This window comes from Oncorhynchus tshawytscha, linkage group LG05 (assembly GCF_018296145.1).
Source record: "Oncorhynchus tshawytscha isolate Ot180627B linkage group LG05, Otsh_v2.0, whole genome shotgun sequence".
Classification (NCBI taxonomy): domain Eukaryota; kingdom Metazoa; phylum Chordata; class Actinopteri; order Salmoniformes; family Salmonidae; genus Oncorhynchus; species Oncorhynchus tshawytscha.
Window position 1 is genome coordinate 62,382,502 of NC_056433.1, and position 25,298 is coordinate 62,407,799.

The 25,298-nt window shown below is 43.2% G+C and overlaps 1 protein-coding gene across 5 annotated transcripts in view; it reads left to right on the forward strand.

Moving 5' to 3' along the window:
• The window catches only part of ralgps2 (Ral GEF with PH domain and SH3 binding motif 2), a 139,493-nt gene that overhangs the window by 36,699 nt on the left and 77,496 nt on the right, over window positions 1-25,298 (forward strand). For all 5 annotated transcript variants that reach the window (XR_002953610.2, XR_002953611.2, XM_024421745.2 and 2 more), the window contains exons 4-5: window positions 3,500-3,550; window positions 23,230-23,313. Coding sequence is in view for 3 of the 5 variants with exons in the window: in XM_024421745.2 (XP_024277513.1) it covers window positions 3,500-3,550; window positions 23,230-23,313 (135 nt within the window). In the remaining 2 variants the exon portion in view is untranslated. The remainder of the gene's footprint in view (window positions 1-3,499; window positions 3,551-23,229; window positions 23,314-25,298) is intronic.

The following is a 25,298-nucleotide window of genomic DNA, read 5'->3' on the forward strand; positions in this document are numbered from 1 at the left end:
TATTGGCGGGAACATGCTGTCGTATGCGTCAATCCAGAGCATCCCAAACATGCTCAATGGGTGACATGTCTGGTGAGTATGCAGGCCATGGAAGAACTGGGACATTTTCAGCTTCCAGGATTTGTGTACAGATCGCTGTGGCATGGGGCTGTGCACGATCATGCTGAAACGTGAGGTGATGTCGGTGGATGAATGGCTTGACAATGGGCCTCGAGATCTCGTAACGATATCTCTGTGCATTGAAATTGCCATTGATAAAATTCAATTGTGTTTGTTGTCCATAGCTTATGCCTGGGCTGGCGTGGTTACACATTGTGTGCGGTTGTGAAGCTGGCTGGACGTACTGCCACATTCTGTAAAACGACATTGGAGGCAGCTTATGGTAAAGAAATGAACGTTTACCTTCTCTGGCGATCGCGGTGGTGGACATTCCTGCAGTCAGCATGCAAATTGCACACTCCCTCAACTTTTCTGTGTGACAACTGCACATTTGAGTGGTCTTTTGTCACCAGCACAAGGTGCACCTGTGTAATGATCATGCTGTTTAATCAGCTTCTTGATATACCACCCCGTTCAGGTGGTTGGATTATCTTGGCGAAGGAGAAATGCTTACTAACAAGGATGTAAATTCATTTCTGCACAACATTTGAAAAATAAGCTTGTTTTTGAGTATGGAACATTTCTGTGATTTTATTTCAGCTCATGAAACATGGGACCACCACTTTACATGTTGCGTTTATATTGAACCTTTTCAATGTATTGTACTACAGTGCTTTTCAACGTCCATGGACGTTTGTTGTCGGTCAATTCTCAGTGGGTGAGGATGCTGGTTACAGGAAATGGAGGTGTGTCGAGCTGGGAGAGGTGACATTAGCTGGATAGTGAGAGATGGAGGGGTTGTCCAGATTCTGACTAACACTTTTTAGTTTGACCAGCAGACAACAGAAAGACACAAAACAATTATGAGCTGAACATAAGAGTATGTCAGTGGAAGGGAGGACAGTAGCAGGTGACCCAACTGGTGTGTGATTGTGACAACTATAATAACTCTTTGTAGCTTGTTCAGTTGCAGCATTTCCGTTACTGATTTTTGGGTAATGCCATTACCAATTTGGTAACTGAATTGGGAGTTTTAATCACCTTCAAATTCATTAACAAAATTGAAATCAGTAACTAATTGGTCGGTCAACCATTACTTGTTATTTCTGTAAACTTTTAACCTCTCATGAGAGAGAGAAATGAGAAAATATCTTAAAAATGCCTAACGGAATTACAAGGCAATCTTAATCTTAAAGAATGAACAATTTCTCAAACTAAATATAAGTGTTGATAATAGTTGGTAGGGGTTTCACTTCATAATTATTGTTTTGATGTATTTCTGATAGCCTTTAGCTTTTTCTGGTAGATGTTTTCTGAGACCCCTTTTCCATCTGTTTATCCAGAAATCCAAGTCTTTACTTAAGCCACATTTTTTTGGTATGGAAATGGTTGAAAAATGTATCTACAGTTGAAGTCGTAAGTTTACATACACTTAGGTTGGAGTCATTAACTTGTTTTTCAACCACTCCACAAATGTCTTGTTAACAAACTGTAGTTTTTGCAAGTCGGTTAGGACATCTACGTTGTGCATGACACAAGTAATTTTTCCATAATTGTTTACAGACAGATTATTTCACTGTATCACAATTCCAGTGGGTCAGAAGTTGACTGTGCCTTTAAACAGCTTGGAAAATTCCAGAAAATTATGTCATGGCTTTAGAAGCATCTGATAGGCTAATTGACATAATTTGAGTCAATTGGAGGTGTACCTGTGGATGTATTTCAAGGCCTACCTTCACACTCAATGCCTCTTTGCTTGACATCATGAGAAAATCTAAAGAAATCAGCCAAGACCGCAGAACAAAAATTAGAGACCTCCACAAGTTTGGTTCATCTTTGGGAGCAATTTCCAAATTCCTGAAGGTACCACGTTCATCTGTACAAACAATAGTATGCAAGTATAAACACCATGGGACCACGCAGCCGTCATACCGCTCAGGAAGGAGACGCGTTCTGTCTCCTTGAGATGAACATACTTTGGTGTGAAAAGTGCAAATCAATCCCAGAACAACAGAAAAGGACGTTGTGATGATGCTGCAGGAAACGGGTACAAAGTATCTATATCCACAGTAAAAGGAGTCTTATATCGACATAACCTGAAAGGCTGCTCAGCAAGGAAGAAGCCACTGCTGCAAAACCACCATTAAAAAATCCAGACTACGGTTTGCAACTGCACATGTTGATAAAGATCATACTTTTTGGAGAAATGTCCTCTGGTCTGATGAAACAAAAATAGAACTGTTTGGCCATAATGACCATAACAATGGAGGAAAAAGGGGGAGGCTTGCAAGCTAAAGAACACCATCCCAACTGTGAAGCACTAGGGGTGGCAGCATCATGTTGTAGGGGGTGCTTTGCTGCAGGAGGGACTGGTGCACTTCACAAAATAGATGGCATCATGAGGGGTAAATTATGTGGATATATTGAAGCAACATCTCAAGACATCAGTCAGGAAGTTAAAGCTTGGATGCAAATGGGTCTTTCAAATGGACAATGACCCCATCCATACTTCCAACGTTGTGGCAAAATGGCTTAAGGACAGCAGTCAAGGTATTGGAGTGGCCATCACAAAGCCCTGACCTCAATCCTATAGAGAATTTGTGAGCAGAACTAAAAGCATGTGCGAGTAAGGAGGCCTACAAACCTGACTCTGTTACACCAGCTCTGTCAGGAGGAATGGGCCAAAATTCACCCAACTTCTTGTGGGAAGCTCGTGGAATGCTACCCGACACGCTTGACCCAAGTTAAACAATTTAAAGACCTTGCTACCAAATACTAATTGAGTGTATGTAAACTTCTGACCCACTGGGAATGTGACGAAAGAAACAAAAGCTGAAATAAATCATTCTCTCTACTATTATTCTGACATTTCACATTCTTAAAATAAAGTGGGCATCCGAGCTGACCTAAACTGGGATTATTACTCTGAATAAATGTCAGGAATTGTGAAACTGAGTTTAAATGTATTTGGCTAAGGTGTATGTAAACTTCCGACTTCACATGTATGCCTTCATTTCCCAAAAATATGTTTTTTTTATTAGCATTCATTTGACACCCAATTTGATATGCCCTTATTAACTTCACGTGTTGGTGCTCGTGGGTCCTTTTTGATGGAAATGCCCTTGTGCATTTCTCAATGGCAGATCGACAGATTTTTGAACTAGCAGCCTTTCAGTTACGAGTCCAACGCTGTAACCGCTATGCTACTTCTCCCCAAAATATGGGATTTCTCCTGGTTATTCTGGAAGTATTGAATAAAGTTTGGAAAGCACTGCAATGATGTCTGGTCAACTCTTCATTCCAAATCTGTGGCCCAAATTACAGCTCCGCATCTCCCATTCTCTCTCTCTCTCTCTGTCTTGTCTCTCTCTGTCTTGTCTCTCTCTGTCTCTTTCTCCAGGGTCAGATCACACTCATGGACGCTCCAGTGTTCAAAGCCATCCAGCCTGAGGTGCGTTACAGTATAGGACCGTCTGTTTTTTTCCCCCTGCTTCTCCTCTTACACACACACACACACACACACACACGGAGCATATGTTTTACTATCCTTTGGGGAACTGTTTTCCCTAAACCTAATCCTAACCTTACCCCTAAACTTAAATAGCCTTTGTCCACGTGAGGACGTGCACAATGTTTAACTATCCTTGCGGGGACTTCTGGGGATTTCCAGTACCCATGAGGATAGTAATACATGCCCGCACACACACACCAACTCTCACCCTTAAATGGCCTCTGTGAAAGCCAGTGGTTGCTGTATGCGCTTCCTCTCTGTAGCCTTGTTAAGAGAGTTGACAGGCCTCAGGGCTAACAAGTGTTTAGGTTTGGCCACAGCCGACCGGTTGAAGCAGCAACCACACCACCACCGCTGTGGCCAGATGCAACTAGGAATCACACTTGGTTCTGATTGGTTAGCAGTGTAGGCCTCTTCATTCCACCTATGCTCAAGCTACATTTGGCCCTTGTTTAAGTTAGAAATTGAAGTAAGGATTTATTTTAATCCTTAAGAGTATACCTCTTCGGGATTGGTGTCCCGTCCATGGGACGGTTGAGCTAATGTAGGCTAATGCGATTAGCATGAGGTTGTAAGTAAGAACATTTCTCAGGACATAGACATATCGGATATGGGCAAAAAGCTTAAATTCTTGTTAGTCTAACTGCACTGTCCAATTAACAGTAGCTATTAGTGAAATAATACCATGCTATTGTTTGGAGAGTGCACAATTTTGAACATAAAGTTATTAATAAACTAATTTGGCACATTTGGGCAGTCTTGATACAACATTTTGAACAGAAATGGAATGGTTCATTGGATCAGGCTAACACTTTGCACATGCACTGCTGCCATCTAGTGGCAAATCTAAACTGCAACTGGCCTGGAATAATACATTATGGCCTTTCTCTTGCATTTCAAAAATGATGGTACAGACAAAAATACAAAATAATGTTAGATTATTTTTCTTTTACCAGATCTATTGTGTTTTTCTCCTACGTTACTTTCACATTTCCACAAACTTCAGTGTTTCCTTTCAAATGGTACCAAGAATATGGTACCATCCTTGCAGATCCTTATTAAGAGGTTTTAAATCTGCAAGACTTGAACATGGTTGTTTAGCAATGATCAACAACCAGTTTGACAGAGCTTGAAGAATTTTTAAAAGAATAATGGGCAAATATTGTACAATCCAGTGTGCAAAGCTCTTAGACTTACCCATAATGCTTCGAAGCTGTAACCACTGCCAAATGTGATTCAAACATGTATTGACTCAGGGGTGTGAGTACTTATGTAAATGAGATTTTCAATACATTCGCAAACATTTCATTTTGTCATTATGGGGTATTGTGTGTCGATGGGTTAGTGAAAAACAAATCTAATTTTGAATGTGTGGAATAAGTCAAGGGGTATGACTAGTTTCTGAAGGCACTGTACATTTACTGTTCTTTTTGACAAATCTGTTAACGAAATCTGACAATACTTTGGATACATTCAGTAACACGAGAAGAATATTCCTGGAAAATGTGGAGTAGGTGCAACATAAGCCAACGAATTGGCTAGTTCGATTGAGAGGACTAACTGGTTTCCCTAAGTGGCCACAAGAATGCACTGTTCCTAAGTAATTTCAATGCACTTTTATGACTCAAAGAGGAGTCTTCCACTTTAAGGTGCTTTGTGGAGCTCTCCAAGCTGTGCTGTTGAGGAACTAGAGCAAGCGCACTTGTAGTTTTTTTGTTTGGAACAATACACTATCCCCACCCTCACACAACCACTGTAGTTTGCGCAATCCAAAAAATAGTAAATTATCCATTGCAATTTGGGTCAGGTGGGCATAATTGGAAATCCTATTCCATTGCCAACATGACTAGCTAACTTATAAAATACAACAATAGTGTAAGACTTTCACAATGCAATTCAGGGAAACCGATCGTAGTTTTGGTGCGCATAGAAATGCGTCATGAGTGCATTCAGGTGTGTGTGGCGTGCCACATTTTCATCACAATAGACAAACCGTCTCTTTCTGTTAAGAACAACCCAGGGTATCAGGCCATGTCATCTTGTAACTGTACATCAAGCATAGTGATCATAAACATTGATTGTACAGATATGGAAATGTTAAGTGCACATTTGGACTCACAGGTGTTTGGCTAGCTTGTATGACATCAAAGCGGTATTTATTATAATCCTCAATCTCATCTTTCAAAATACATGGAGTACTCTTAATTTACAGAATTTCCCTTACTCAGGCAACCAAAAATGTGCTAAAGTTGCCCAATTAGTGTGAGGGATTGGGGCAACTTGTCATGCGAGGTGCTCAAGTTCAGTTCGGCTGTCAGTCAAATCCCATAAAGCACTGTGAAGCGCAAAGCCAGAGCTCTGTCATGTATAGCATGTTACTGTACTGCCGCTGCGTTCCAATTTAGGCATTTGTTAGTGCCCAAATCTGCAATTTTCAACCCATACACAAGGAAAAGGTTAAGAATATGATCATGATTAAGGTTGGTGGTCAAAATGGATTTGTTGCTAGCCTGTATGTTGGGACATTTCTGGCTGCCTGAGCCCTCCTTTGAATCACCTTCCAATGAAAGGCAGTTTTACTGTTGTCTCTGTTGGGGCCATTCCACAGCTCTGCTACCGAAGGATTTATAGAGACTAACATGCCCTTGTTTTCTGTTCTGCTTGACTGCACACAGACTGACTGAGCTTTATAAGGCATTTGATGATCTCTCCTCACATTGAAACCCAATGTAGTGCTCTGGGCCCTTTGCTTTTATGAGTGCTGGAGAGGGAGATGGAAGGAGGGGAGAACAGTAGAGGGAGATGGGGAATATGAGGAAAAGAGAGGCTGGAGGGAGAGCAGAAGTGACATTTAAATAAGGTGAAAGTTGGGGGAGCAGGGAAGAGGGCGACAGTAGAGGTAAGTGGGATGGATGGAAAGGAGAGAGCAGAGTGACCCTGTGTGTTGGCACAGACAGAGGCTCTGTTTCTCTCTGATTGTGTGTGAAATGGCTCCGTAATACAGAGGCATTGCTGAGCTGACATCAGCTGCAATTTGTACTCCTGTCACTCCTTCTACTCACATCTAGAATGGGGGAAAACGTGTGTCTGTGTGTCCTGTTATATCACTCAGTGGTTTATCTGACTGTATGAATATGAAAATGTTGTATGGGATGTAGTTTGTCACATTAACTTCTTGCGTCGAGCCATCCCGGATCCGGGATCGTGAATACAGCCTCAAGCTCATTACCATAACGCAACGTTAACTATTGATGAAAATCGCAAATGAAATGAAATTAATATGCTAGCTGTCAAGCTTAGCCTTTTGTTAACAACACTGTCATCTCAGATTTTCAAAATATGCTTCTCAACCATAGCAAAACAAGCATTTGTGTAACAGTATTAATAGCTAGCGTAGCATTTAGCGTTAGCATCAGCAGGCAACATTTTCACAAAAACCAGAAAATCATTCAAATAAAATGATTTACCTTTGAAGAACTTAAGATGTTTTCAATGAGGAGACTCAGTTAGATAGCAAATGCTCAGTTTTTCCTGAAAGATGATTTGTTTAGGAGAAATCGCTCCGTTTGGTGCGTCATGTTTAGCTACGAAAAAAACCTGTATCCAGGAGTGTAATTATCCCCGCAGCTCATTAGCATAACACAACGTTAACTATTCATGAAAATCGCAAATTAAATTAATATGCTAGCTCTCAAGCTTAGCCTTTTAACAACACTGTCATCTTAGATTTTCAAAATATGCTTCTCAACCATAGCAAAACAAGCATTTGTGTAACAGCTAGCGCAGCTAGCGTATCATTTAGCGTTAGCATCAGCAGGCAACATTTTCACAAAAACCAGAAAATCATTCAAATAAAATCATTACCTTTGAAGAACTTCAGATGTTTTCAATGAGGAGACTCTCAGTTAGATAGCAAATGCTCAGTTTTTCCTGAAAGATGATTTGTTTAGGAGAAATTGCTCCGTTTGGTGCGTCACGTTTGGCTACCAAAAAAAAAATAAAAAATTCAGTCTTCAAAACTTTTTTCCAAATTAACTCCATAATATCGACTGAAACATGGTAAACGTTGTTTAGAATCAATCCTCAAGGTGTTTTTCACATATCTCTTCATGATATATCGTTCGTTGAAAGCCTCCTCTCTCCTCTCAATCACTGGATGACTGCGTGCAGCTTGTAGATTACGCACCAATTTAGACAAAGGACACCGGGCGGACCCCTGGTAAATGTAGTCTCTTATGGCCAATCTTCCAATGATATGCCTACAAATACGTCACAATGCTGCAGACACCTTGGAGAAATGATAGAAAGGGCAGGCTCATTCCCGGCGCATTCACAGCCATATAAGGAGACAATGGGAAACAGAGCTTCAAAAATTCTGCCCATTTCCTGGTTGAAGTTTCATCTTGGTTTCGCCTGTAGCATGAGTTCTGTGGCACTCACAGATAATATCTTTGCAGTTTTGGAAACCTTAGAGTGTTTTCTTTCCAAAGCTGCATAGTCGAGCATTATATGCATAGTTGAGCATCTTTTCGTGACAAAATATTGCGCTTAAAACGGGCACGTTTTTTTATCCATAAATTAAAAGAGCGCCCCCTATATCCAAGAAGTTAAAATACTGAGTTTATCTTTTAGTGTCCTTTAAATTATGTCCTGTTATGATACTGAAATGTATTGTCCTTCTGCTACCACTCTGGAAACAAGCCACAAGCCCTGATCTCTGACTGTCTCTCACAGCGGCCAAATCCTTACTGGAGATGTCCAACTCATTTTTTTGGGAATTCTCATTGACGGCAGTACAAATAAGTCAGTTACGCAAGTTTGTGTTGAAAATCTCATCGAAGAATTTTAATGGTACATGACATGGCACGTTTTATGTAGCAATGAAAGTAGGGCTGTGATACCAGTATCAATTTTTTTTTCTTGTCAACAATGAAACCCCCAAACTCTTTGGTCCTTGTAAAAACCTAGCGTATGTGAAATATTGTGTGCTATAGCTTGGAAAATAAATAAAGGTGACTCTGACATGTTTGTTTCCAACATTAGGGCTGTTTTCTGAAAGAAGTTAAATCAGCGTCGTGTTTTGTTTCCTTGCCGCAATACTAACGAGTCTCGCAATACTGATATTGTCCCGGCCCTAAATGAAAGCTGATACTACTAATATTAATATCTTTGTCCAAACTAAGACTTGGCACAATACATGGAAGTCTGTTTTCCATGAAGTGATGCCTTGAAAGTCTTATCCAGACCAGTGATGCACTAGTTTAACCGTGGATCACTTATCTTTAGTCTGTCTCAACTGTACCTTTTTCTCACAACACCAGACCCTCTAAGACATTAATGTTGACGTCTTGCATGAACTCAGCAAATAAAGTAACGTCCGCTCATTGTCAACTGTGTTTATTTTCAGCAAACTTAACGTGTAAGTATTTGTATGAACATAAGATTCAACAACTGAGACACAAACTGAACAAGTTCCACAGACATGTGACTAACAGAAATTGAATAATGTGTAACTGAAAAAATGGGGAGTCCAAATCAAAAGTAACAGTCAGTATCTGGTGTGGCCACCAGCTGCATTAAGTACTGCAGTGCATCTCCTCCTCATGGACGGCACCAGATTTGCCAGTTCTTGCTGTGCGATGTTACCCCAGACTTCCACCAAGGCACCTGCAAGTTCTCAGACTTTTCTGGGAGGGAATGGCCCTAGCCCTCACCCTCCGATCCAACAGGTCCCAGACGTGCTCAATGGGATTGAGATCTGGGTTTTTCACTGGCCATGGCAGAACACCGACATTCCTGTCTTGCAGATAATCTCCCACAGAACGAGCAGTAAGGCTGATTGCATTGTCATGCTAGAGGGTCATGTCAGGTTGAGCTTGCGGGAAGGGTACCACATGAGGGAGGAGGATGTCTTCCCTGTAACGCACAGCGTTGAGATTGCCTGCAATGACAACAAGCTCAGGCCGAAGATGCTGTGACACACCGCCCCAGACCATGACGTACCCTCCACCTCCAAATCGATCCCGCTCCAGAGTACAGGCCTCGGTGTAACGCTCATTCCTTTGACGATAAACGCAAATCCGACCATCACCCCTGGTGAGACAAAACCACGACTCGTCAGTTAAGAGCACTTTTTGCCAGTCCTGTCTGGTCCAGCGACGGTGGGTGTGTGCCCATAGGCGACGTTGTTGCCTGTGACGTCTGATGAGGACCTGCCTTACAACAGGCCTACAAGCCCTCAGTCCAGCCTCTCAGCCTATTGCTGACAGTCTGAGCACTGATGGAGGGATTGTGCGTTCCTGGTGTAACTCGGGCAGTTGTTTCCATCCTGTACCTGTCATGCAGGTGTGATGTTTGTATGTACTGATCCTGTGCAGGTGTTGTTACATGTGGTCTGCCACTGCGAGGACGATCAGCTGTCCGTCCTGTCTCCCTGTAGTGCTGTCTTAGGCTTCTCACAGTACGGACATGGCAATTTATTGCCCTGGCCACATCTGCAGTCCTCATGCCTCCTTGCAGCATGCCTAAGGCATGTTCACGCAGATGAGCAGGGACCCTGGGTATCTTTCTTTTGGTGTTTTTCAGAGTCAGTAGAAAGGCCTCTAGTGTCCTAAGTTTTCTTAACTGTGATCTTAATTTCCTATCATCTGTAAGCTGTTAGTGTCTTAATGACTGTTCCACTGGTGCATATCCATTAATTTATGGTTAGTTTATGGTTCATTGAACAAGCATGGTAAACAGTCTTTAAACCCTTTACAATGAAGCTCTGTGAAGTTAATTTGTAAAAATCCAATTATCTTTGAAAGACCGGGCCCTGAAAAAGGGACGTTTTCATTTTTTGCTGTTTTTATAATTAGTAATGAACAAATAATTAACTTTTTCCTACCAATATTTTAAGCTGTCTTTGTCATTGGTTACGCTGTAATAATGCTTTTATAACAAGGTTCATGAATGCTATGACCCTCATTGGGAAAGCAGGCAGCAGAGCGATCTAGCCGTTAGTTCGACTATTGCGTCATGGAAAAAATTTAATCTGCTGGACTGTAAGTAGAAGGCAGCAGTATATCTGTATCAGCAGTCTGGTATGTTTAATCTCATGTTATGGCGTAATAATCTCACTGGGCCGTCTAATTTAACTGTAAATAGCTCTGTATAATGAGATATGACCCGAGGCTTTATATTGGTATCGCTGTTTTAGAATATACTTCTCTAATCAGCATAAAACACATTGTAACTGTGTGTGTGAGTGCATGTTGGTTGCATTGAAGAGCAGACCGCTTGGGATCAGCCTTCTCATAGCAGAGTGATTAAATCCATCATTATTGCTTTTTTCCAAAACTGCCGTGTCTGCCTTTGTGGGATTACAGCAGACATGACTATTATGGTTGTGATGCAATATGCATGAACATGTGGATGGAGGTGAGCCTGGAATGAAGGCTTCTCCCTAGAGGCAGCAAGAGAGGTGGAGATAGATGGTGCTACTCACAGCCATTATAGTGCTACTCACAACCAAGCCACAGAGAGAAGAATGTAATGGACTGTTTTATCTGTAGTACTGTGAGTGTCTTCTCTTAGATGGCCATGTCTACCTGTCCAGTAGAACAGGGAATCATCCTCCATCTATTCATCATGTGTCCTGCTCTGAATGATTCACCTCACGGTGTTCTCCCCGGTATCAGTGGTAGCTGGTAGGCCATAGGAGGAAGAAGAAGAAAATGACCGCGACATCCAGGTATGTCTCCCTCAACAGCTGCTGGAGCTGTTTTCTGGGAAATGGAAAAATGTTACAAAAAGATAGACTGGTTCATAGAGAGGGAGGAAAGGGGAGAGGGATGGAGGGAAAGAAAAGTTGTTGAGCTGCTGAAAACATGTAACTGAAGCAATGTCTAGTCTAGTTTACAAGTGTTGTTAAATTCAAAGTTAGTTCTAGCAGAGGCCTGTGTTTTTTGTTTTGCTTAGAGGAGTGTGACATGGGTCTGACTGGATCCTGTCTGGAGAACGGGCAATGATACAGAGGGGAGAGGATACTCCGGTAGAGGCTGCAGACAGACCCCTGGCTCAGGAGATGGGCGGTGCCCCACTAGACCCCGCCACCTGCAGATATCACCTCATCCTGTATCTCTGTCCTCTCTCTCTCTCCCCCACCCCTCCATCTCTCTGTAGCTCCGTCTCGCTCCATATGCTCAGTGATGGCTGTCTGTTCTGGGGCTGAAACATGAACAGAACATGAGAGGAAAAGTCATGTTTTTACCCTGTGGTTACATAAACAGCATTAGAAGTAAATTATGTTTTGTCAGGAAGAGATTGTTTTGGCTTGTAGGGAAGCGGCATCACTGACATTTTAATACGTACCACTGAGATGTATGCCACTTCTCTTAGAAGTCTGTACCCACCACACACAGACACTCACTGGAAATAGAATACACACTCAACTTCTAGTTTAAACATGGCACACACACAGGCAGTGTGTTGCTTTTAAAAACAGAGATTATCTGAGTAGAGCATTTCAGCTTACTGTGTGTTTATTTGTGTCCACTCCCTCTTCTACCATTTTATGAGCCATGACATTACCTGTATGGAAAAGTGAACAGGGCCTGGTTTCCCTCTAGCGATGGAACTTTCCTTCAATATGATTGAAATAGGCCTATAGCCTTTTTATAAACTGAGTGTACAAAACATTCAAATCAAATTTGATTTGTCACATACACATGGTTAGCAGATGTTAATACGAGTGTAGCGAAATGCTTGTGCTTCTACAGTGCCCTGCGAAAGTATTCGGCCCCCTTAAGTTAATACTTTGTAGCGCCACCTTTTGCTGCGATTATAGCTGTAAGTCGCTTGGGGTATGTCTCTATCAGTTTTGCACATCGAGACTGAAATTTTTTCCCATTCCTCCTTGCAAAACAGCTCGAGCTCAGTGAGGTTGGATGGAGAGCATTTGTGAACAGCAGTTTTCAGTTCTTTCCACAGATTCTCGATTGGATTCAGGTCTGGACTTTGACTTGGCCATTCTAACACCTGGATATGTTTATTTTTGAACCATTCCATTGTAGATTTTGCTTTATGTTTTGGATCATTGTCTTGTTGGAAGACAAATCTCCGTCCCAGTCTCAGGTCTTTTGCAGACTCCATCAGGTTTTCTTCCAGAATGGTCCTGTATTTGGCTCCATCCATCTTCCCATCAATTTTAACCATCTTCCCATCAATTTTAACCATCTTCCCTGTCCCTGCTGAAGAAAAGCAGGCCCAAACCATGATGCTGCCACCACCATGTTTGACAGTGGGGATGGTGTGTCAGGGTGATGAGCTGTGTTGCTTTTACGCCAAACATAACGTTTTGCATTGTTGCCAAAAAGTTCCATTTTGGTTTCATCTGACCAGAGCACCTTCTTCCATATGTTTGGTGTGTCTCCCAGGTGGCTTGTGGCAAACTTTAAACGACACTTTTTATGGATATCTTTAAGAAATGGCTTTCTTCTTGCCACTCTTCCATAAAGGCCAGATTTGTGCAATATACGACTGATTGTTGTCCTATGGACAGAGTCTCCCACCTCAGCTGTAGATCTCTGCAGTTCATCCAGAGTGATCATGGGCCTCTTGGCTGCATCTCTGATCAGTCTTCTCCTTGTATGAGCTGAAAGTTTAGAGGGACGGCCAGGTCTTGGTAGATTTGCAGTGGTTTGATACTCCTTCCATTTCAATATTATCGCTTGCACAGTGCTCCTTGGGATGTTTAAAGCTTGGGAAATCTTTTTGTATCCAAATCCGGCTTTAAACTTCTTCACAACAGTATCTCGGACCTGCCTGGTGTGTTCCTTGTTCTTCATGATGCTCTGCGCTTTTAACGGACCTCTGAGATTATCACAGTGCAGGTGCATTTATACGGAGACTTGATTACACACAGGTGGATTGTATTTATCATCATTAGTCATTTAGGTAAACATTGGATCATTCAGAGATCCTCACTGAACTTCTGGAGAGAGTTTGCTGCACTGAAAGTAAAGGGGCTGAATAATTTTGCACGCCCAATTTTTCAGTTGTTGATTTGTTAAAAAAGTTTGAAATATCCAATAAATGTCGTTCCACTTCATGATTGTGTCCCACTTGTTGTTGATTCTTCACAAAAAAATACAGTTTTATATCTTTATGTTTGAAGCCTGAAATGTGGCAAAAGGTCGCAAAGTTCAAGGGGGCCGAATACTTTCGCAAGGCACTGTAGTTCCGACAATGTAGTAATAACCAACGAGTAATCTAACCTAACAATTCCACAACTACTACCTTATACACAGAAGTGTAAAGGGATACAGAATATGTACATAAAGATATATAAATGAGTGATGGTACAGAACGGCATAGGCAAGATGCAGTAGATGGTATCGTACAGTATATACATATGAGATGAGTAATGTAGGGTATGTAAACATATTAAGTGGCATTTGTTTAAAGTGGCTAGTGATACATTTTTTACATCAATTTCCATTATTAAAGTGATCTGGAGTTGAGTCAATATGTTGTCAGCAGCCACTCAATGCTAGTGGTGGCTGTTTAACAGTCTGATGGCATTGAGATAGAAGCAGTTTTTCAGTCTCTCGGTCCCTGCTTTGATGCACCTGTACTGACCTTGCGTTCTGGATGATAGCGGGGTGAACAGGCAGTGGCTCAGGGGGTTGTTGTCCTTGATGATCTTTATGGCCTTCCTGTGACATCGGGTGGTGTAGGTGTCCTGGAGGGCAGGAAGTTTGCCCCCGGTGATTCGTTGTGCAGACCTCACTACCCTCTGGAGAGCCTTACGGTTGTGGGCGCAGCAGGTGGTGATACAGCCCGACAGGATGCTCTTGATTGTGCATCTGTAAAAGTTTGTTAGTGTTTTTGGTGACAAGCTGAATTTCTTCAGCCTCCTGAGGTTGAAGAGGCGCTGCTGCGCCTTCTTCACACCACTGTCTGTGTGGGTGGACCAATTCAGTTTGTCTGTGATGTGTACGCAGAGGAACTTAAAACCATCTTTACTACCCTCTCCACTACTCTCCCTCTGCTGTTTCCTGAAGTCCACAATCATCTCCTTTTTTGTTGACGTTGAGTGTGAGGTTATTTTCCTGACACCACACTCCGAGGGCCCTCACCTCCTCCATGTAGGCTGTCTCGTCGTTGTTGGTAATCAAGCCTACCACTGTAGTGTCGTCCGCAAACTTGATGATTGAGTTGGAGGCGTGCATGGCCACACAGTCGTGGGTGAACAGGGAGTACAGGAGAGGGCTCAGAACGCACCCCTGTGGGGCCCCAGTGTTGAGGATCAGCGGGGTGGAGATGTTGTTACCTACCCTAACCATCTGGGGGCGGCCCGTCAGGAAGTCCAGTACCCAGCTGCACAGGGTGGGGTCGAGACCCAGGGTCTCGAGCTTGATGACGAGTTTGGAGGGTACTATGGTGTTAAATGCTGAGCTGTAGTCGATGAACAGCATTCTTACATAGGTATTCCTCCTGTCCAGATGGGTTAGGGCAGTGTGGTTGAGATTGCATCGTCTGTGGACCTATTGGGGCGGTAAGAAAATTGGAGTGGGTCTAGGGTGTCAGGTAGGGTGGAGTAGTCTCTCTCTCAGCACGACGGAAGTGAGTGCTACGGGGCGGTAGTCGTTTAGCTCCGTTACCTAGGTGTCTTGGGATTGATTGAATATGTCCGTAAACACACCAGACAGCTGGTCTGCGCATTTTCTGAGTACGCGGCTGGGGATACCGTCTGGGCCTGCAGCCTTGCGAGGGTTAACACGTTTAAATGTTTTACTCACGTTGGCTGCAGTGAAGGAGAGTCCGCAGGTTTTGGTAGCGGGCCGTGTCAGTGGCGCACTGTATTGTCCTCAGAGCGAGCAAAGAAGTTATTTAGTCTGTCTGGGAGCAAGACTTCCTGGTCTGCGACGGGGCTGGTTTTCTTTTTGTAATCTGTGATTGACTGTAGACCCTGCCACATACCTCTTGTGTCTAAGCCGTTGAATTGCAACTCTACTTTGTCTCTATATTGACGCTTAGCTTGTTTGATTGCCTTGCGGAGGGAATAGCTACTGTTTGTATTCGGTCATGTTTCCGGTCACCTTGCCCTGGTTAAAAGCAGTGGTTCTCAGTATCGCGCGAATGCTGCCATCAATCCACGGTTTCTGGTTTGGGAATGTTTTAATAGTTGCTGTGGGTACGACATCACCGATGCACTTTCTTTTGAACTCTCTCACCGAATCAGCGTATTTGTCAATGTTGTTTGTCGCAATGCGGAACATAACCCAATCCAAGTGATCGAAGTAGTCATGAAGTGTGGAATCAGATTGGTCGGACCAGCGTTGAACAGACCTGAGCGCGAAAGCTTCTTATTTTAGTTTCTGTCTGTAGGCTGGAAGCAACAAAATGGAGTCGTGGTCAGCTTTTCTGAAAGGAGGCGGGGGAGGGCCTTGTATGTGTCGCGGAAGTTAAAATAACAATGATCCAGGGTTTTACCAGCCCTGGTTTCGCAATCGATATGCTGATAGAATTTAGGGAGTCTTGTTTTCAGATTAGCCTTGTTAAAATCCCCAGCTACAATGAATGCAGCCTCAGGATATGTGGTGTTGTGTCTTTGGCTATGCCGGATTAAGTGATATGACATGCTATTCTATAAAATAATTTCTCCGTAATTAATAACACCTGAGTGATCTAATCATGTAAATGTAATTAACCAAAGAGTCGGGTACCACAAAATAATATTTATAGAGCTGTTATCTTCCGAATAAACTCTTAAAGACCTAGTAATATTTTACATCAATAGCAGTCAAAATTAATCTTCATCTTACTTCAGTCTCATAATCTGAAAGTTGTAAATTCTTGGTTATCTGCAAGAACCCTGGCTAACAATTTTGAATCAGCTATACAAAATTGTGTTTAATTATTTATTTAATAAATACCTAACTAATCACACAGAATTCACATACACACAATTAATCATAATGTGATTACAAATGACATCTTAAAGGAAAACGTCCCTAGCGGGCGGAACAGATATGACAGCTTGTTACACAAAGGAAAAGGGGATGGGTTGAGTGAAAGAGCGGGAGACTGAGGAAAAAAGGGAAATAGTTGTGCTATCGCAAATACAGTGTCTTATGCATTCTAAATTACTGCCCATTTGGAAAAGGAAAATGCAATAATTATTTACTCTGACCTGCGCTTCAGTATGTTGGTGGTAGATGGAAGACCGTGTTGCCAAACCGAGTCCTCTGTCCTTTTGAAGAATCTCTGGTGGTCACTTGGATAAGTTGTAGTAACATTGTTGTGTGATAGATGGAATACTCTGTTCTTTCCTTACCTGCGTTTGCAGCTGCGGTCGCTAATCAACGGCTAGGAGGTATCACTTCTGTCGTGAATATGAGTTCAAAATTCATACCATTTGCAACCAAAGCTCATGCTGATGTTGGCTTCATTCTGTAGTTATTATCTGAACCATTCTGACATAGGACCGTCATCCTCGGAACAGGAAGTTATGTTGTCGTCAAGGCTTTATATAGGAAGGGAGAAAAGGGGGGTGTGACAGTTTACAACCTCTGTCTCTTCACGTGGGCGGGCCACTGAGTGAGCATCCCTAACTTATGAAAACCCACATCTCACATTTTAGAAGCTAAAATCACATTTCATCCCATCACAAATGATTTCATATTCAAACATTTAAATTGAACAACAATTCCATGTGAATCCGATAACTCGGATGTGTAGACTTTCCACTGTAGAGTTTGTCATCTTATCATTGAGAATGTCTCAGATGACAATCGAACTGACATCGTATTCCTTAAGTACCACCACATATGTTCAATTGTTCAGATTACCAGAATATAGTTCATTTCCCCCCACATTCTGACGTTCCCAGAATCTCTATGTTAACCAAGGGTTTTGCAAATGTAACCTTAGTAGGGTAGAGAGGAAAAAAAGGGGGGGGAAAGAGGTATTTATGACGGTCATAAACCTATCCCCCAGGCCAAAGTCATGACAGTGGTTTCCAGTTTACAACGAGTCAAATAAAGTTTGTCCAGGGCCATCGATGTGTCTGCTTGGGGGGGAATATATACGGCTGTGATTATAATTGAAGAGAATTCCCTTGGTAGATAATACGGTCAACATTTGATTGTGAGGAATTCTAAGTCGGGTGAACAGATGGACTAGAGTTCCTGCATGTTGTTATGATCACGTCTCATTAATCATAAGGCATACCCACCCGCCCCTCTTCTTACCAGAAAGATGCTTGTTTCTGTTGGTGCGATGCGTGAAGATACCAGCTTGCTGCACCGACTCCAATAGCGTCTCTCCAGTGAGCCATGTTTCCATGAAGCAAAGAACGTTAGTCTCTGTCTCTCTGGAAGGCAACCCTTGCTCAGATTTCATCAACCTTGTTGTCAAAAGACTGGACATTGGCGAGTAGTATGGTAGGGAGTGGTGCGCAATGTGCCCGTCTCCAGAGCCTGACAAGAAGACCGCTTCGTTTGTCCCTTTTACGTTGACGTTGTTTAGGTTCGCTGGCTGGGATCCGATCCATTGTCCTGGATGGCAAAACACAGGATCCGCTTCGGGAAAGTCATATTCCTGGTTGTAATGATGGTGAGTTGATGTTGCTCTTATATTCAGTAGTTCCTCCCGACTGTGTGTAATGAAACCTAAGATTACCTGGGGTACCAATGTAAGAATTAACACGTAAAAAAACAAAATACTGCATAGTTTCCTAGGAACGCGAAGCGAGGCGGCCATCTCTGTCGGAGCAGGAACATCCTTTCCATGACGTAGGCTGACCAGGTGAAAGCTATGATCCCTTACTGGTAACACTTGTTAAATCCACTTAATCAGTGTAGATGAAGGGGAGTAGACCGGTTAAAGAAGGATTGAGACATGCATTGTGTATGTATGCCATTCAGAGGGTGAATGGGCTACAGTTGTAAGCTGTGGTGTAAAGTACTTTAGTAAAAATACTTGAAAGTACTACTTAAGTCGTTTTTTGGGTATCTGTACTTTAAATTACTATTTATATTTTTAACAACTTTTACTCCAGTACTTTCTGAAAGAAATATACTTTTTACACCATACATTGTACCAGTTACATCTTGAATGCTTAGCAGGACAGGAAAATTGTCTAATTTACTCACTTCTCAAGAGAGTGTGGTCATCTGATGCGGTGGACTCACTAAACATAAATACTTAGTTTGTAAATTGTCTGAGTGTTGGCGTGTCCCTGGCGATCAGTTAAAAAGCATCTGACAACACCCTTAATTGTTCTACGAGTGGTGTGAAGCAGCCGTTACATTACAAGCGTTTTCAAGTGCAACATTAACGATGGTTTGATTAACGATGGTGATTTAACAATGCTCCTACGAAGGATATAGCGAAGAACTTAACCTGAAGATGATTTTGGGAAACCGGCCCAGGACAATAGTAAAACATGCACTATAGGCATTATGGACGCAGTGTCTCTGGGAAACTCATCTCCTACACATCACATAAAACTAGGTATGTAGGGATGCATACCTATTTGCAGGATATGAGCTAACCACCATAAGACTAGCCAATAGGGGGCTGGAATGTAGGGCTTCTCAGCTGTAGCTAATGCCCCCCCTCACTCTCTCTAACCCCCTCTCTCTCCCTCATCCCACTCTTCTCAGCTGTAGCTAATGCCCCCCCCACTCTCTTTATCCCCCTCATCCCACTCTTCTCAGCTGTAGCTAATGCCCCCTCACTCTCTCTAACCCCCTCTCTCTCCCTCATCCCACTCTTCTCAACTGTAGCTAATTCCCCCTCACTCTCTCTAACCCCTCTCTCATCTGTAGCTAATGCCCCCCTCTCTCTCTCTCATCTGTAGCTAATGCCCCCCCCTCTCTCATCTGTAGCTAATGCCCCCCTCTCTCTCTCATCTGTAGCTAATGCTCTCTCATCCGTAGCTAATGCCCCCTCACTCACTCTCTCTAACACCCTCTCTCTCCCTCATCCCACTCTCCTCAGCTGTAGCTGATGCTCTTTAGGTCCACAGGGTGTGTGGTGCTCCAGGTTTTTACTGTGTTGACTGAAACAAGGCCCAGAGCAGAGAAGTGGCGGTGGTATCTCACATGAGCTCAGCTCTGTTAGTGGTTTGGCAAGAGTTCATTTCGCTGTGTGTGTACTTGAAAATGCATGCTGTGGGCTCATCTGTGTGTTAGCCAGAGCTGTGTACTTTACTGTATGTCTGATGTAGCGATGGAAAGCTTTGAGGTGAGGGTAGGGCTGGGACCAACCAACTGCCAAGGCAACCAGTGCCTTTCAAGTAATGATTCAGAATTTGTTGTAAAAAGCTATTTTTCTGCTTTACTCTCAGTCATTGGCACCAATTCAACAATGTTATGGCACAGACATGACCACGTGACAATTGTAAGTAACACAACAGCTATGTGGTAGGTTAATATCATTGATTGATTCTGACTGATTCTGGTACTTGATCTTTAGGCCTTGACGATGTGGAAACTAGCGAAACTCATCTAAGAAGGTTTTTACAGAGTAGATGTTAGTCGCACAATTTTACATCTAACTATATTTGGTGCAGTATTTCTCAATGAAAAAAATGGCATTAAAACGAGTAATCTCGTCATTACTGAAGAATCCCTGATGTTCAGTGGCGTGCCGTGGGCCTGGGGCCTGGGCCTTCAGTGAGGTCCTACACAGTCCCACCTCTTATTACCATCATTATGATGCCATGGCTCTGGACACTATACATTTAGACAGAAATGCAGTATAACCAGGCGTTGCGTCGCACCCAAAGCAGTTTCACCGTGATGATAAAGACGCATAACGATTCACTGAAAATAAAATAAAGAAAACAAATAGGCTATTTGCCATTTTATTATGTTAATATATAGGCTATTTAATATTCATGAAATAAAATGCGAAACATACATACACATTTAATAAAAAATAAAATGCATTGTATGCCTACTCACCAAAGACTGATTATTTGAACACAAAATCCATCCTCCTTTCTTTCCTCAAGAAGACTTCAATGACTCAGTCAGTTGTACAGTCTATCTGTGCGTTTTAGTTCCACCAATAAGTCCTTTTCTATCGACATGGAGGCTAATGCTGAAAGCCGAGTCTGTCCAGTAGCATTTCTGGAATACGTTTTGATTCGCTTTAAGGCCGAGAATGTCCGCTCGACAGAAGCCGTGGACACAGGGATGGTCACTGTCACACATGCCAATGTGTAAAGTTGCCCCATGTCCTCATTCAGATTTTTCTGCTTAAGGAAATCAAGGAGATCAGAGGGACTTTTTCCTTCAAAATCAGTCATAGCATACATTAGTCAGTTCTGTTTTTAGCTTGGATAGGTCGAACAGTGTTCCGTGACTCTCTGTTATGCTGGAGAAGGCTGTTTGCGGGATTTTTTCCGGTAGGTCTGAAAGTGCTGGGGGTCCAGGAGGGAGAGAGACATACATTTTTCGTGGTCTTGAAATCTGTTTCGTATCTGGCAAAGAATGTTGTCCAGAATATTGCTGTGGAGTTGTTGGTAGTATGTGCGAGGGTCTCCTTGTGCTGGGCCTCTGCGTGCGCTGGGTGAACTTGAGATGCGCGCTGTGTCAACGTAGATTTGAGTGAACCCGCGCCTCTCTCGCTCAATTGTAATAATAGGCATTCCCAGCAGTGCAGTTTGCAGTGCTTCTCGGAGCCTGTGAGCCATTGATGGTGCTCGTAGTTGGAACTTTGAAAGTGGCGAACAAACCCCTTTCCCGCCTGTTGACAGGCTTTGTAGCGTTGGCGTCGGGCGACCTCTCCTTACAAAGGCAAACTTTTCTTGAAAAGTTCGTCTTGAGAATGGCGTTATAATTATATCCTCGACCAAATCGATATCTTCTCCTCCTTCTGCCATTGTGGGTTGAAAAAACAGCTTAGTAGTACGCAAATTAATTTGTTTATCAAATTCAGTTTCCTAGTTCTGAGGTTCTGCATAGACCTGCCCATAGGACCTGCCTCTCAATATTGGTAATCCAATCAAAAGACGAGCACGCACTACGCCTGCTAGCTGGCTCCTGTGTAACACTGGAGCCAGCCAGCAGGCATACAATAGTCAACTCTAAAGCTGATTGGTTGACACTAAATTTTAATTTCCATTCACTTTAAGCTACAAGCGCCCGCACTGTTGATTTCTGAAGGCCTGAGGGCAGATTTTAGACCCCTGGCAACACATGGCTGAATATGATTGGATAAAAGATCTAACATAAAGACCAGCCCTCCAAATCTCAACCTGGGGCTGGAAGCAGTGCAACCAAGAGGTAAGCTATGAAATGAAGAGTGTAACTCTTACTCTGGGGAATAATTTAATACATATTTGTGGGAAAATATATTAAAAAAAAAAAAAATATTCTAATGATGTTTAGGCCAGCAGAGAAGGCCTTGCTGGCCCTGACGGCCCACCACTGCTGATGTTGAACAATCACAGACGAAAGGGCGTAGACTTGTTCGGGCAGCCAAAAAGGTTGTCTGCCCGAACAACTGGAAAAAAACCTTAATGAAGTCCAAAACTAATAAAAACATCACAATGTCATCATATATGCACAAACTCATCCGAACTCTTTCGGCTGGGAGGCATGCAGATGCCTTTAGTCAGTCTCCCAATGGCATATCCCAATGTGGGAGCCTTTTATTAGGAGATGGGGAAGGAGAACACTGGAGGCGTGAATAACAAGAGCGGGATAGAGGGGTTGAGAGACAGGTAGAGGTGAGCGCATGTTTAAAGAGGAGTGTAGGTTAACTGAATGAGTCGTAAGCGACTTAACTACTGGGCTCAAACACACACACACACACACGGTTCTCTCTTAGTGGTGTGGAGTCTGTCAGGGCAGCAGTGTAACAGTTTACTGAGGCCTGCTGAAAGCTGCTGTCAGGAGGCTCTGGACTCCTCACCACCTCGCTCTCTCTCTCCACTTCGACCTGCCAACTTCTACTTGTTCCCCTTCAAACACACACAGGGAAATTGCGTATGTTTCTTTGTGACGGCTCACTGGCCTGGGGAGGGGTGGTGGAGGAGGTTGCCTCCAGACAGCCAGTGTTAGAGGAGGTCATCAGGAGAGAAGTTCAGCTGATTAGTAGAGATTACACCACATTTTCCTACTCTTCAATCAATTTGTCCCTGATAATATCCCTGGCCCCTGATCCAGTCTGCTGTGCCCAGAGAAGTCTCTTTTCCCCTGCTGTCTGTGTGTGTGGTCTCGGCCCTCAGGGCTGGTACAGGGTCTGTCCAAGGGCACTAGTATCTGATTACTGGGATGATTGTTCACCCTCTGCTCTGAGGAAGCACAAGGTGGTGCAGAGTTTGATAGATTTGATTTTAATTTATTCGGTAGTTAAAAGTAGTATGCTGTTCAGCTGGAGGGAACGTTGGTGTTTCTATATGCCCTGTACACCTTCTCTCTCTGAACTGTTAAGAACAAACTGGGTTTGTCTTTTGTGAAAAACATTAACTCTTTACTAAGTTCAAGACCAACTGTGAAAGTTGTTTTAAATCTGTGTGTGTGTGACTGCTTTAGGATCTGTTGTGTGTTTTGGGTGTGTCATGTCAATCTGACAGACACACACTATATCACTTAACTGGGTGTTTGTGTGTTTAGGAGCTGTCGAGTTGTGGCTGGAACAAGAAGGAGAAGCACAGCTCTGCTCCCAATGCTGTGGCCTTCACCCGCAGATTCAACCAGGTAACACACACACACATACAGAGAGGCAGGCAGAAAAGCGGGGGGTGAACAGGGGGTGTAATGTACCCCTAGAGCTGAGTAATGAACCTTCAGTCTTGGCTAGCAGGTAATGGAGCGATTATATCCTCTCTTCACCACATCCCAAATCATCCCCTCTTCCCTAATCCTTTGTTTTGGAGCTTGGAGGATGTCATGGTAACAAAACGTACCTCCTGCTGACTTGTTGACTCATCTCCTATAGGGAACACACACTCAAACCCCGTCTGTCTCATTGTTTAGCCCCATCAGACTGATATGGCTAATGAAGGCTCAGAAGAGACCTTAGACTTCCTTCCCTCACTCTCTCTGGTGTTCAACTGTTTGGACACATTTCTTTGTGGTCTGAGAATGTGTTTGTGCATGGTTTTTGTGTGTGTGTGTGTGGCCCGCACTCTCAGTGACTGTGAAGTCATCCACAGGAAGCCCTCTCATGACGCACAGGCGGCCTTCACCTTCATCCTGCTCTTTCTGCCCCTTCCCTCTCTCCAACCTCCCCAGTCTCTCCCTACCCATTTAAGTGTCTTTAAGACCTTGTGGTCTCTGTATGAGATGTTAGAGGAATGTGTTTGTGTAAACCTCCCCATTTCTAGGCTAGCCCAAACAGCCGTTACAGATGTTAGTTCACTGTACACCACAGCGCTGGCTGACAAGCAGCAGGCAGACGGACATCAGCGAAGGAAAGTGAGCCTTGTGAATAATGGGACTTGGACAGGGAGAAGAGGCAGTCCCAGAGATTCTCCAGTCTTTGTACTCTTCCTTTAACTCTATTGGTAGCAGTCTTTGGATGACAAGGGGAAGTCTGCGTTCTTTCAGTCTAATACTGCTCAAGTCTAAATCAACCCGTAGCTAGCTCCATACTGCTTAGGTATGACTTCAAGTTTATCTAAAAACACTGGATTAATGGAAGCAGTAAGGTAATTGTTCAACCTTGCACTCTGATAAAGGTTTTGGATTGAGTGTATAGGTTGGTATGACTGGAGAGGGGTAGCTGTTGAGTGGGATGTAGTGGGGAGTTGGGTACAGGGATGGAGAGGGGTGAAAAGGGGAAGGGGGGTGTTAGGGTTAGAGCTAACGAAGGTTGAAGAGGGGTAGAGAAGGTTCTGGGTGGATGGTGCCTGAGAGGAGGCTGTTTCCTAAACCTAGTCCAGTTTCCCATAATGTAGGATCAGACTCTTTAGGTGGGTCACAGCCAGTACTACCGGGTGGCTACTTTAGACCGGGTCATGGTTTGAATTACACTTCAGTTTATTTAGTGAGTCACTAGAAGTAGTTTCTGTTCTATAGATTTTTTTATTTTATTATATCGCTGTGAATGTTATTTAAGGTGACATTTGTCTTATATTAACATTACATTTGAAGGGGGGAAAAAGTGTGAGTTTCGGGAATGTTCCCTCGTGTAGCCTACCAGGACGTTTAGAATTAGTGTCATCTCTAACAAACACTCACCAGACAAGGTTGAGCTAGTGATGTTTAGGTATCTAGTCTAGACCTATACAAATGTTGAAGGCATCAGCCACTAACCGTGGCATCAGCCACTAACCTAACCTAACTCCTTACCCAGGCAGTGAGAGAGGGAGCTATCGTAAACTGCTTTTGAGGGACTCAGCCATATTACAGAGCTAATCCACAGCTATCAGCTGGTGTCTCTGTTCCATACTATTTATGATGAAACAGCAGAGCTTTATAAGACCATAAACACTACAGGAAAGACAACTAAGAGCCTCTGCTTTTTCCTCTGGGCTGTAGAGTGCACACACATCGACACACGCAGAGAGAGACAGAGCACCTGTGTTGTAACAGCTGCCAGAAGCAACGGGGTGATTTACAGTGACATGAGGACAGTGTAGTGGCCATATTGGACAGGCCTATAAACCTTCTCTGCTGGGAGTAGTATTACAAGGCTGCTGCAGCTTTAGTTTGGATATTATATGAGACTTTAGTGGCTT